Here is a 14,420-nt window from a genome sequence, read left to right on the forward strand (position 1 = left end):
TTCAAGAGAGAAGGATTTCAGTTGCATAGCAACCAAGGTTTTAACTATACAATGTTCCAGCTAGAAACAGAACATTCACAATGATCTGCAAACTCTCTGTATTTCCAGCAATTAAGAATGTTTTTTTATTTGATTCACCACTAAACGTGTAACTCTTAAACTATTTGAAAAATCTGGTGGTAAATAAATAGAAATGAAATGACATATTTTATTCATTTATACTTATATAACCAAGAAAATTTCTAAAAATGTTAGTAATGCTTCTCTGGAACACAACCGGATAAAATAATTCTTCTAGACCTCAGTTGCATGAACACGCACAAGTTTTATACTAATTGGTTTAGCGCTAGTAAGTTTAACCATTTAATTTAACTATTATAGACCGTTTAAATAGACAATGTGATCATAATAACACTTAATAATTGTTTAACTAAAACTTTCAATGTTTTTACTGGTTTAGTTTTGATTTATACCATAACCATACGCCATAAACTTGATTTATGTTAGTACATAAACACCACTCACAAAGTTTGAAATTATAAAAATATGGGTTTTTCATTTTTCTGAAAATTTCTTTAATAAAGATATCAAACAGTAACAAAAGTATACAATAACAAATCAGTTCAGTTCTTCTCTCCCAGTGTTTGGCAGAAAGAGACACAGAAAACCACTACCTGTAAAATAAATAAAACTTTTTAGAAACAATATTAACAACATTGATAAGCAGTAATTTTTCTAATACATTCATTCGAAAATACTCATTTCTTAAAAAAATACTAGTTATGTCAAATAAGATAGTTATTTAAAGAAAAGCCTTATGAACACTTTATTTCTCTATGGACCTCACGAAACAAAGTACTCTTATTTAATACCTTTTTAGTCCTTTAGTAGTATTACATTAAGTAACGATTCCTTGCTCATTATAACTCATAATAATGTTTATGAATATGTTTTATGATTCATATTTTAATGGAAGTTTTTACTATAAAGTTAAAATGTCTTCCTGTTTCTTGAAGAACAGTAAAACATTTCTTTTCATTTGTAAACCTCTGTTTCAAACTCTAAAGAGATTGTTTTGAAGATACAAGTGACGAAACAGCTCCATTCAAAAAGAGCATGTAATCCTCCGCTCTTTACAAATACAGCTGCCCTGTAATCTTTTCTGCATCTCGTAAACACACCACCAACTGACAAAATGTCCATTAACACATTTTAGTCTGGAAGTCTAAGATCATTTTTTAACTTGAAATATTTCAGTTGACAATTAACAACAAAGAAATCGTTTATGATGATTCGAAAATATTTTAATTAGAATAAGCGTATTATTTACTGTATAAAAATGACTTTAACAAAACAAAAATGTGCTTGTGCCTTCATGCCTAACAATGAATTGTAGTAGTAAATATGTATACTGATTTAAATCATAACGTAAATAATAGGCTAATTAAATAGAAATGTTACGCGTAATTATGGGTCAAACGTCAGTAAGAAAGTTCCAGCAATGAATGGAAAATTTGCTACGTTTCACAGTGTTCCAAGTGGTTTTATATTATTTCATATTCTTATTAATTTTATTACTATTATTGATGTTATTAATTATTATTATGTATTTTATTATTATATAATTAATAGTCAAAATTTGATAGAGTGCTAACGGTAATTATTCCGCTTGCACAATTTTACAGATTTCTTAAACGTATTTGTGCTATAGGTACATTAAGTATTTTATAAATAAATGTAACATATAGTTTACAGTATAGATCCTTGCAAATAAGGATTACTGAAGCTTGTACTACTATGTACTGTTTATATAAAACGATCGCGGCATTTCTACTCATTCTCCTTTGAATTAAATTGGGTCTTAAAATGTATAGTACTTGTGAAAGCAGTAATAGTGGTATAACTTTTTATAATTACCAAGTAGAAACACTGAGAACGTGACGATGGGTACAAAGCAGTTAAGATCTATGAGGTATCCAAAAATGAGATTCCCAAAAAGTGCCCCCGAACGACCAAATGTAAGAGACAATGCAGCTGCCATCACCCTAGAACAAAATTTCGGTTCAATCATCTGCAAATATTTGTGACTATATTATTGTGTAATCGATTTTTCACTTATAAACCAATATGTAAGTGACAAGATAGTTAACATGCAAAATATCGTACAATAATATCATTTTCAAAAATAGCCTAATTTAACATTTATTGCTTACCTGAGGTTGGTCGGGAAAAGGTCCACCAGAGTACAGTACACGGTACTGATGCCCACACTCGTGAGAGCTTCAAATACACAAGAGAGTACAAGATTTTGCCAGGAGTTCTGCACGAAATAGAGTCCCAATGCCACGACTCCAGGCACCATCAGGCAGAACACTGTCAATCATTTCTGTAGTTAGTACTGTATTCCTGAAATAATCTTCAAGAGCAAACTGTCCAAGAAACTATTTGTCAGAAACAAGAGATAAACATTTTTGATTACAAATATTATAATCAACTATGAATTTTACCCGTTAAAATAACGCAAAAAAAGGGAATGCGGTTGAAAAGATAGACCCTCTTATTTCAAGAAAAAAAATAAAAGAACCTACTTTTACTTAATGCCTTTCTCAAATGATCCCTTGGATGTTTCAACCTGCCATGTTCTATATAGTACTATTACGACCAAAGTACAATCCAAATTATAATCTTAGATGTTAATTAAATTCCTTTATTGCTTTTTTGTAACTATTTTGAACATTTTATTTTCTTATGCTTTGGGCAAAACTTACTTTAAGTCATGTCATTTTATATACTGCCTGAACATTTCCTATTGAATAATCGATTATTTGTATGAGTGCGTGGAGGCGCAGAAGGACCCCACGGGTATGAGGACCCCACTTTAATGATTTTTTTTAAGGGGCCCACATTCTTACTGCCACCAATGTATACGTGTCATTGTATGTATAGGTGTTCTGGGAGACAGAGAACGGTGGTTTATGAACGCCTGCCCTCGCAAGCGGTTGTTCATTTAATCAACAGACTGTTCAATTAAATTAAAGATGTTCCAACGCCTAATGCGTTAAAGGCTTGCCTTAAGTGCTTCTTGGTGTTTCAAGCATTCTATAATGCAGGTGAGTTTTTGGCATTCGACTGGGAGATCGCCCAATTAGAAGACTGACTCCGCTGTACTAAATGGTTTGCATTGGCGATGAATGAAAGAGGCGTAATTGTAAACTTGTATGTATGAGTGTGTATTGTTGTATGAGTGTCAGAAATTAAAAAAACCGTGACGTTTGCCATACAATTTAAATATTTTCGCTGTAATAAAGAAATAGTACCATGTGCATTTCTGTCCCTGTGACGTCCGATTGCAGCGTCAGGCATTGGTAGTGCTTTACCTATTACCATAGTTGATTACCTACTATCTACCTTGGTCACACAAAGATGCATTAGTCTCCAGATCTTTGTACGGCTGGTAACTATAATACTAAGTAGGTCGGTTAATAGAACATAACCAAGGCGATATTAAAACGTCACTTCAGCCCTGTTCCTCCACTTCTTTCTGTCACTAATCCTATCGTTCTTGGAGGAACAAACATTCTACATACAAGGTGGAAGTGTCTCACCGAGGAAGAATTTGGTGCCGAGTCTCCGCACGCAGAGGGGTAGCCAGAAACTGGTCGGCACACAGGACAGGCCGATGATGACTGTGTTGAGGTACACGGAGGTGTCGATGGTAGGGTCACACGGGCCCTGGTCGTCTAGTAGGACAGATGACACTTGACAGATGGAAGTCGGCTGTCCGGGGTGCTGAGCCTCGAACCGCTGAAACCGGTGAAACAGCTCGGGGAACCACATCATAAATGTGTAGTAGCTGCAAATGCGTTTTTGTTTTAATTAAGATACCCAACATCTTTTTCACTACTAGATGACTAGGTTTGGAAAACATTTTTTCACGATTTGTTAATTACCTCCTCGGGAGGGTTTTTGGACTTACCCAGAGGTGAGGCCGAACTGTATGAGGCAGGTTAGCAGAGTAGACTTGCGGTATGGAGGTCTACACAAGATCTTGGTCATTTCCCAAACGTCGGACAAAAGGCATTTTAAATCCTTGACACATTTTACGCTGCGGTTGGACTGAATGCTGACTACACTCAATCCTCTCTTCTTCTCCTTGAGACTTATTATCTGTAAACAAGTATGTATTTCAATTTCAGTTGAAATATACCTGGTATTTTGAAAACTATACAAAAGCTTCCCACTATTCTTATTAACGTCAAGAGAAGTACAAGTAAAAACCATTATTACAGCCATAGGTTTAAGTATCTTCTCCTACCTATCTTTCCCGATTTATAATTGAAACTGAAAATGTATACCTAATGGACTTTTAAAAACCACTGTTATTTGCATGGCTGTTTATCTGCATTCTATGTTTGTGAATTTCAGTTATAATGAGATACAAAAATAAATTGATATAATTACTATTATAAGTAACGCGCATTTACTTAAATTTGATTGCAAAAACCTGTAAACCCAATTTATCCATCAATTTCTTCATCTGTGTCTTGTTATAATGATATATTTTTTTAGTTTTCATCAAGCTTGAGTTTAAAGTAGCCACAGTTAAAACCATTAAAGGTATTTGTTTAGTTTCCGCAATACAATAAGTTACGTGTTAATAATACAGATAACCAAGCATGTCTAATATGGACATCAAACCGTGAACACATTGCAATAAAAGCATAACGATATATTTTAATAATAAAAAAGGTCAACTACAGTACGGAACACGGTGCTGATAATCACACCTGTGAGATCTTCAAGCTCTCAAGAGAGTACAAGCTTTTGCGACTGAACATCAGGGACTGAATATTGTAAAAGAGTTTCACAATATGCTTTACTTTTCATGAATAAACCGACTAAATTGATAGAGGGTACTATCAACACTATTTTAAACTTAATAAATCAAAGATGGTTAATCCAGTCTGGAAAAATAAAACCAAAGTGAAGAGTTGATAGATTATAATTGTCTTATGACATTGCAATGTGGGTCGCCATGGTATTATAAAACCCATGGTATCTGGTGAAATGGCGGATTAAGAAAGGTAAAGTACCCGGGTATGTGGGCTGAATCAATTTCACAGTAAGCATTGACTTATATTCGTAGAATGTAAATGATTCAAAATTCAAAAAGTTTTCTAGAAACGGATGCACGTCTGAATATTTTATATATTAATTACAAAGTTAGCATAGTACCACAGAATTTACAACGTTCTTATATAAACTGACAAAACAGTATAAATACTTTTATAATACTTTAATGAAATTCATAATAATTATAAAAGGAAAAATGCATTACAGTGGCATAATATAGAAGCACGTCGCCGTGATCTTACAGTTTAAAACATAAAGCACAGTATGTGGTAATTAACTACAGTAGTTTAATCATAGTCTATATGTTTCTGAAATGGTTTCTTTACTTGATCTTAAAGTTCTTCATTTCCCTTAAATTTCTACACAAAACACGTTGGTTTCAAAAGATGTTACGCTTGCTACACATACTAGGTCTAATAGACATACTACACAGGTAGTAAGTAGGTCGGTACAGTACCGGGTAGTTGTCCGGTGGCTGTCCGGTGTTGGTGGAATACATACACCGCAGCACTTCCAGTGACTTGTCATACTCCTCCACTTCCAGAAGGTACTTCGGGCTCTCAGGGAACCGGCTGAGCCACAGCGCCAACAGCAGCGACGGCACAGAGCACACCGCCACGAACACGTTCCAAGAGTCAACCCGAAGGAAAGTGCTCTCGTACCGCAGCCTCAGCGGAATGATAGCCCACGCCGTTACTGCAATACAGAAAATGCACATCAAATATTTGAAAGAAAAGCTCGGCCAAAATGAAGTCAGCCGCAACTGCGAGACATTGTGGATAATCTGTGATTGTGGCTGAACCTCTTATCTGTTTAAGAAAGATTATGCTTCCAAAATTGGACTAGACTACATGAAAATATATTACAACCGGTCAAGCGTCTTTCTGTACGGTCCTTTAGGCGCCGAATCGCGCTGAATGGTCGCTTTTGACTTTCTTTCGTATCAAACGTTAAAACATTTATTCCACATTTATTTCTTAATGACGGTACCCTGTCTTCATTCACTTTTGTTAAAAAAGTTCACACTTCACCATCAGCTTCAATCAGCAGGAAATTCTGTTAGATTACTATGAACACCTAAGTAGAGACCATAAGTAATTATAAAATTCAATAGCCACTAATTTGCATTTGTGAGCCCCTGAATTGCCCTTTCCAAAATCAACCATTCCATGTCTCTCAAACCACTATGTTGTAGCGTTAGAACCTTCTTTATTCTTTGATGCTTCTCTACTATTAAAATCAGAATGGTGGGTTAAACATAATTACAGTTAAAGCATTTAACTGAATAACTTATTACAACTTGCTCTTGTAAATAAACCATGGCATCTTTTTACTTGTGTTGTTTAATGCATTTTACAAAATCGTATAAACCGAATTGGCCCGAGTAGTTTACACGTTGTAGCCTACATTTTTAACTGATCTAACACATACAACTCAAATGTTTTTCCCCGCCAAATGAATAACATTTTCACTGTTTTGCATAAAAACATTATTGTAGGTTGGTTTACTGGATTAATAAATCATATTTGGAACTATACTTACGGGGCAATAATATGACTCCAGCAGTCCAGAATAGCTCCATCCAGCTGAGGATCTTTTCTCGGTATTTGGTCGGCTGGAACTCTCCCAGATAGGCAAATACAATTCCCATAGCCCCCGTAATCCTAAGAATTGTACCAAACATCAATTTAAATACTTAAAAAATTAAAACTACCACAGAAGTATGCAAATAAAAGATAATATTCTAGGTGGTTTATTAACTAATTGAAAACATTTTCATAAGATACCAGATTAATTAGATCATAATTGTTCATCTGGCTATTTATATTACTTCACATGCAAAAACAATTATTCATATATTTAAATTAAAGTTTGGGTACGTTTGGTTGGTAAAACCTTATTATATTGCAGGAATTATTTCAAAATTCTCAAATGTTAAATGACATTAAGTTGCTTTGTCCTTCAGTTCATATTCCATACAAAGTGATTAATATCATTTTAAAGAACTTTGAATAATTACCTAAAAATATAACAGTTATTACAATTCGGGAATTAAATTAATGTACCAAACTAAGTATACTTTTAGGATGGTTTAAGTACAACGCGTTGAGTATGTTTTGCAGAGTGTTTGGAATGAGTAAGAGTTAATTAATACCATCAGCATCGGATATTTTATTCGTGCTGTTACTAAAAACTCCTTCAAAAACTGAACATTCACATAGATTTGCTTACCCGAACCCACTGAGGAACCTGAAGCAAAAGAAGAGAGGGTACCAAGGACTGATACTGGATGCCATACCGCAGATTCCATCCATCAGCAGAGACGCTATGAGCACAAGTTTGCGGCCCCACAGGTCAGCAAGGCAGCCCCAGAAGTACGACCCAAGTACCATTCCTTCAGCCGAGAACAACGATTCAAAAATTACTTTGAAAAAAAAAGGTTTTCATTACGAAAAACATAACAATAAAGAGTAACTGTTGTTATAATTTTACAGTGCGACAACTTCATTTCCTTCATTATGTTAGCGAGTTTGAGGACAACTTCATTTATTTAATCTGTACATTCAAGTACGTAATCCGTAAAATGTGTGTATATAAAATAAATTGTTGCTAAAGTGTCTTTCATATGGATAACTTATTTATCAAAATAAAACCCTAACTAACACTTTTTGTTTTCTGTGTATATTCAATTATTATTAGAAAAACAATATGAAATTAAATGTATGATATTAATATACATTCGACCAGCTTCTTCTTATTGGAATCAAATACTTAATTTATAAACAAGCACTCCAATAATTGAAGTTTATAAATGAAGTACATAGAGTTTTTCACTGGAATTGTATCAAAGTACGCCAATGTAATATTTAACGATGCATTAATTTTATAGTTAATAGTGTGAGATTTGGTTTTTTAATTATATGTATTATTTAAACGATATTAAAAAACCAAATGTAAAATGAAAATTGAGGTATTAAGTCTGGTAAAATTAGTAATTGAATTTGGGTTATCTTTTTTTGTAAACAATAAAAACAAATATCATAAATTGTACACGGTAATGGCCAATAAGCCTAACACAGTTTTAATCCTATTATAATTATGAATATGAATCGGCAATGTTGCTATTTACCTAACATAGGTGCCGCAGTGAGGTACCCTTGATCACTAGAAGACATGTTGAAGTCACATTTAGCTGCCGGGAGAACAAAGGAGAGGATAGTGATTTCCAGGGCAGTGTCGAGGTAGATAAGACCACATACGGCGAGGAGACTGAAGTGGAACCGACCAAAGCCTGTGGAAGAGAAGTATTATAATAGGTCTAGTATTTATCGTTAATAATAATGTACAAGCGTAAACCCATGAGTATAAATCAACCAATCAGTATAAAGTCACCCTGTATAAATCAAGGGGAAGTAGTTTTATGATGGTACGCCATAAGTTACTTATGATTTCCCTGTTGTTGTTATTAATATGCAATTAAATCAAACCATTGGTGAGACTGATTTCAGGATTCGTGTTCACTGTTAAAAAGGGTCACTTTTTGAGGGCGTATATAAGAGTGTGATTGGCTGGGGAGCAGGGTCATCTCCCAGAGATTCCTCTTTTAAAATGTTATGTAATAAATAATTACGGCCACTATTACTGTGTCTTGGAGACAAGTGTGGAGTTTGCAATAAAATCTTAGGTTTATACAAAACCGATAAACGAAAATTACTAGTTTATTTCATTATTAATGACAATTGTATAAGGTGGGTTGAAGCGGAAAAAGTTGCATGATAGCTACTCGTGTATCTGTATATAATCCCGTAATATTCCTGAGATAATAATGCTGCCACTCTTTTCAAAAGATTGGATCGGACATTTTCCTTCGTTATATGTAAAAAAAAAACATAGAAAGCTACGTTTCAGGATTGAATACTACCCTATTCCTCAGATGACAAAAACTCTAATACATAATGTTCAACATTTAAAAAAGCCCTAAAACCCTAAAAGTGTGGCAATGAACAGTGTGGCACTTTTACAAACATGTTTTAAAAGTGGTAAACTGTTTGTTTGAATGTTTTTCCCATATTTTACCTTATATATATCAGAGTTTTTGGCACCTGATGAAGTTGGTAGATTTCAATCTCTGAAACGTTATGTTTCATTTTTGTAACTTACAACAATATCTTTTGATTTGAACATTTGTTAAAGTTTGTTAAGGACTAGTTGACAAATTTAAGTTATCGTCAACTTATCTCCATCTGATTGGACTAAAGAGTGGACTATCATAAATTATATTCATTATGTTAAACACGTAAAAAATAGAACTATTGTGAAACTTAAAACTGACAAATCTGACATTAGTAAGTGTAAGTTTACCAAACAGCTTACCAGTACTGGAGATTGCTTTTTCAAACGTAGCATCAAAGTGTAGAAAATCCAAATCTGAAACATAGATAGAACTTATATATCAATATTCTGCGTGCTATAACGATGATTGATTTAGCTGATTGTGCTATAATTACGAATGCGACGTTCGTGAAGTGACTTGGACACCTCGAAGGTGTTGACAGAATTTGAAGACTCCAGTGCACTATTACTCTGTTTGATCTTGTCAATACAGTTTTGAGAACCAACTATGTATATTTTACCTAAAAATGTACTATTTCAATATTAATACCATTCAAAATACAGTGACTGCGAATGTCTACAACAATTAAGACTGATCTACTAGAGATTGTTATTTTTTTCATTAATTATATTTCTATGGTGTAAATTATTGATTCAAAAACTCTTAGAGTTAGCTATCCAGATATAATTATATTTTTCTACATAACATTTACTCTTTCTAAATTCTTGTGTGTCTATTCCATTTCGTTTATGAGGGCCATGCAGTTAAAATTCAGAAAAGATGTTATTTTAAATCGCTGTTAGGATGGATGGTCACTTTTTTGCCTTTTCGAGCCACTAACATAATCGTTTTTTTTCGTCTAAGAGACGGTAATACTTACTGAATAGTTATCGGGTTGCTTATTTCACAAAACTACGAATACAATTCGTGAACTAGGAAATACAAAATCAAAGTTTTATAAATTCAAAAGTAGACTCTTGAGTGTCCTAACTGCGGCTATAAGACTCTGTTCTTGAACAATATTGTTGAATAAGTTACTAATAACAATTATACTTGAAAAATTGTTTGCGTTTTCAGAGAAATTCCCTGCAGATATCGGACTAATTTCTGCGGTTCACATGTGTACTGCGGTTTCGAGCATATAAATGAAGGCACTGTAATGTAAAGCAAAACTATGATAACACATCATCATATGAGGCGGTCTATGTATGGGCGTAATGTCAGTAGTGGATTTACCAAATAGGTGCTTCATTTACTTTTAAAGTGCTTCAAATTCAATAAAAATATTTTTAATAATATTTACGAATTTATTGTTTGAACAATTTTCGCAAAACTAACAAACAAGTTTTTACTAAAGGGCGCAATTTTTACCGGGCCTAGGGCAAAAAAACAGGTGACCAATCTTCTTACGTTTATTTTGTGCTATTTCTTTATCGCGTATGTTGGTTGGCGTTTACGCTTTATCTCACGTGTTCCCTTCAACAAATTGAACTCCTGATTATAAGGTTGGGAGATGTACTGTGTGTTAAAATCATATTGCATATATTTCTAAAAACAACAGTTAAATTCGTGTTTGCGTCTTTCGTAAGGATGTGTGACAAGCTATTTAAGCACATATGTTTAGATAAATACTTATGCATAGCACTTTGAAGATGTGACACTAAAATATGGTTTACTAAAAAAAACAACTAGGCTCATTGTTTTATAGTTTAGAGCATGAGGAACAAACAATGATTGGAATTGAAGAAACTCCCTTTTTAGTAGATTGAGCAATTGTGAATAAAGCAAGCACGGGAAATGTAATTACTGTAAGAAAGAACTGAAGAAAAACATTCACAAGTATGCTAACTTTATATGCTTGTGAAGGTGAGGGGTGTGTTATAACTTCCTCCCCATTGCTACAGGGCGAAGTCATAATTCATAAAATAAATTGTAGGAAACTTATGCATATTTATAGGTTTGAACATTTTGTTGCATTAGCAGTTGACAGTTAAAGATGTAACTTTGACCACTGATAACAATTACGTCAAGAATTTTAAAACAGACACTTAAAGTTATTGTCTAAATACGGAAATCCAAAGAAAAGAGGACTGTTGCCATCGGAGACGACTGCATGAAATCTAACAAGCTTGGGACAAGAAACGCAAAGGTACCGACATAGTGTTAGCGTTCAGTAGTTTCAATGGGACGCGCAAGTTAAGACTCAGTTTTATTAAATATTTAAAAATCACGAAATAGTTTTAAATATATCAAAAGTTCTAATTACCTACGATTGTGGCATAACCAACAAGAAGGTTAAAATAATAATGGAGTTTTAATTTGAAAATAGTTTAAAAAGGCAATACTTTATTGAGAAATGCTTAATCCCATTCGCACAATGACACATGAAAAGACGGTAACATTAGAGTTAAATGCTGAGTTTAACTAAGTTCACCTTCCTCTAGTGCAGCTTATAGAATCTGGAACCATGCTCTTCTGAAGAGATCCATAAAATAAATCGGTGAAAAAACGAACGTGACTCCAGATTCCAGGGATCACGTCTGTGACAGCGTCAGATTCTAAGAGGATGCGAACTGGAGCTAAACTTTACAGTGAATCAATCCTTCCCACCACAACATCGTTAAACGTTATGACATTTTGTTCAACTGTTGGGCGAAGGAGTCCTGACTGGAGTCGTTAAAAAATAATATTGGACCCAGGTACTCAAAAAACCTATTGCAGCTGTCGAAAACAATCTATTGTCAGAGCGCGTTAAATAGGATTGGTATTTTTATAGAGTTAGGGGCGTGTTGGAATGCCACAACGCAACGCAACATAAAAGCGGACCTCAATTAAAGATTCAAAATTCACTTAGCCTCAGCCAATGGCGACGTACTGAGGGGGGCCTGCAGACCATGACACGCCCCTCCCAGAATGTAAGACAACAAAATCAAATTTCTGACTTTTGCAAGCCAGTGGTATAATTTTACTAATAACTTAAATATTCCATAAAATAGTACACATGATCCTTTTTCAGTTTGAAAAATTAATTCAAAAGCGAAGCACGTGATTATATGTAGTGTATTTTTTAGATAATTCCTTCTAAACCTGACCCCTGTGATAGTGGTGGTCTATCAGAGAAGGCGGTCCAAAAAACCAAGAATTAATATTAGCACTAATCGAGAATTAATATAATCACTAATAGTTTCTCGTACATTGATCAGTATATTACTAAATCACTTACTAAGGAATAAAGTTTTAATTTCATGAAAGTGAATTACAAGTTTTCTTAATACTAAATTGAATAAGATTTATGTAAATAAATTTAATTTTAAAATGTTATAATACACACGAAATTTTCCAACAATTTATTCCTACAAAAAACTGTAAAAAAAATACAAATCTTAAAATAATGTAGAACAAACTCTAATATCGTAATTTGTTGAGTTATGGATGAATAAACTCATTTCATTATAACTTAAACAATAATAATAATATAAGATCATTGGAAATAAACACAAACAATAATGGAGAATTGAACTTAAATTTCAATTATTTGCTATGTAATTAATATTTATTTTATCTTTATTTAGTGTAGTGTTAAGAAATCCCTCATTACTTTATGAATGGTTGAACACCGTTTTGTAGTTAATAGTTTGCTTAATTATTCGATGTACATTTCTTGTGAATTCTCAATGGAGAAGTTTATATATAATAAAATTATATAAAAATTATAAATATACACTAAATTATCCCATGTTTTTCCAATATTCATACATACAGGTTTGTCACACCATGTTCAACTGCGTCTATTTACGAAATAACTGAAATTAACATTTACTTCTTAATAGAAAGTCAATTTATTCTTTAATATTAAACTATATAATACTCTTCACTACATTAAAACATGAGAAAATTATTGTAAATTATATCTCTAAAGTATTAGCTAAGACATCACACTCAAAAACTAAAAACTTCGACGGTTACATAAACGAACTTACCCATGGCTGTAACTGAAGACTGTATCTATCTCCCTTTGTTTAGTTTATCCACAATAGGGTCAATGCCGTTGTTACTGTTATATGATCTGCTAAAGTCAATTAACAAATCCATATAAGTAATGGATTAGAGTTAATCGATTAACAGCACCTGACTTAAATTGCCATCCATTAATCACACTTGCATCATGCGTATTGGAGAAACCATTGCGCAATCTGATAAGATTTCAGGAAGTTCAGTTAATTTCCTAGATTATAATAATCCGGTTTTAAGAAACTCAAATCTATTCTCCTTCTAATTATATTAAGGATACTTAGAAAGTTATTTTTATAACTGGCCTTAATCTGTTTTTGTTTTGGCCTATTAGTCATCTTAACTGCAACGATGCCGAAGTGGTGATTCAACTAAATGTGAAATCCATCGCCTATGAATTGATACTCTTTTTCAGTATATTTTATGGGTACGAATTATTAAAGATTAACTCGATTTTATTACTATCAAACAATTTACCACGTATTTTTCATTGTTCTACATTATTTTTTACAAAATTATTTTAATAAAAATACAGAACTAATCTAGTTTTGAACTATATTTTTGTTAGTCATAAGTCATAAGTCATAAACCTTTATTGTCTGTAAGCAAAACATATACATGAAATAGACAACGTCAATGATCATCAACATATAGATCGGTGAGATACAAAACAGTACAGTATTTTGATTAAAAATTGAAACATTTAAAAAAAGTTATAAAGATGTTACAATTCACAAAGTTAACAAGGATAAAATTTACAAATGTACAAATCTAAGGCTAAAATATGCATTAACATCATAAACAGGATTTAGGCTTAACCAATTTAACATTTTAACTTAAATAGTTTGAAATCTAAGACTTTACTTTCATTGTGCAACTTGTTAAATATTTTCAGACTTACAATATAAAAGCTATTTTTACATTTACTTAACCTACTGTATGGCGCATCTAACTGGAGTTGATTTCTGGTATTGTGATTATGTACATCAGATCTATGTACAACTAAACCTAAATTAAAATTCCTCTTCATATACAATAAACATACATAAATATACAAGTTTATCACAGTCAAAATCTTACATTTAATAAGTAATGGTTTACAATGTTCTTTGAAAGTTGCCTTATTCATTATTCTTAAAGCTTTTTTCTGTAACACTAATAT

The 14,420-nt window shown here is 32.9% G+C and overlaps 1 protein-coding gene across 1 annotated transcript; it reads right to left on the bottom strand.

Moving 5' to 3' along the window:
- Positions 1-483: 483 nt before the first annotated feature.
- LOC124368507 (synaptic vesicle glycoprotein 2C-like) lies at positions 484-13,246 on the bottom strand. The gene is made up of 11 exons (XM_046825754.1): positions 13,228-13,246; positions 9,508-9,561; positions 8,264-8,425; positions 7,366-7,528; positions 6,676-6,797; positions 5,591-5,829; positions 3,977-4,167; positions 3,606-3,853; positions 2,214-2,373; positions 1,918-2,045; positions 484-674 (listed from the first exon to the last, which is right to left on the bottom strand). Exons 1-11 carry the CDS (start codon positions 13,229-13,231, stop codon positions 619-621), a joined length of 1,527 nt encoding a protein of 508 aa, XP_046681710.1. The 5' UTR covers positions 13,232-13,246; the 3' UTR covers positions 484-618.
- Between the last annotated feature and the right edge of the window lie 1,174 nt (positions 13,247-14,420).

This window comes from Homalodisca vitripennis, chromosome X (assembly GCF_021130785.1).
Source record: "Homalodisca vitripennis isolate AUS2020 chromosome X, UT_GWSS_2.1, whole genome shotgun sequence".
Classification (NCBI taxonomy): domain Eukaryota; kingdom Metazoa; phylum Arthropoda; class Insecta; order Hemiptera; family Cicadellidae; genus Homalodisca; species Homalodisca vitripennis.

Excerpts from the sequence above, each read along its gene's own strand:
- LOC124368507 (XM_046825754.1), bottom strand. Across the intron at positions 8,426-9,507 it reads AAAAGCAATCTCCAGTACTG|GCTTTGGTCGGTTCCACTTC; the intron begins GTAAGCTGTTTG and ends TCTCTTCCACAG. Across the intron at positions 675-1,917 it reads GTTCTCAGTGTTTCTACTTG|GTAGTGGTTTTCTGTGTCTC; the intron begins GTAATTATAAAA and ends TTTATTTTACAG.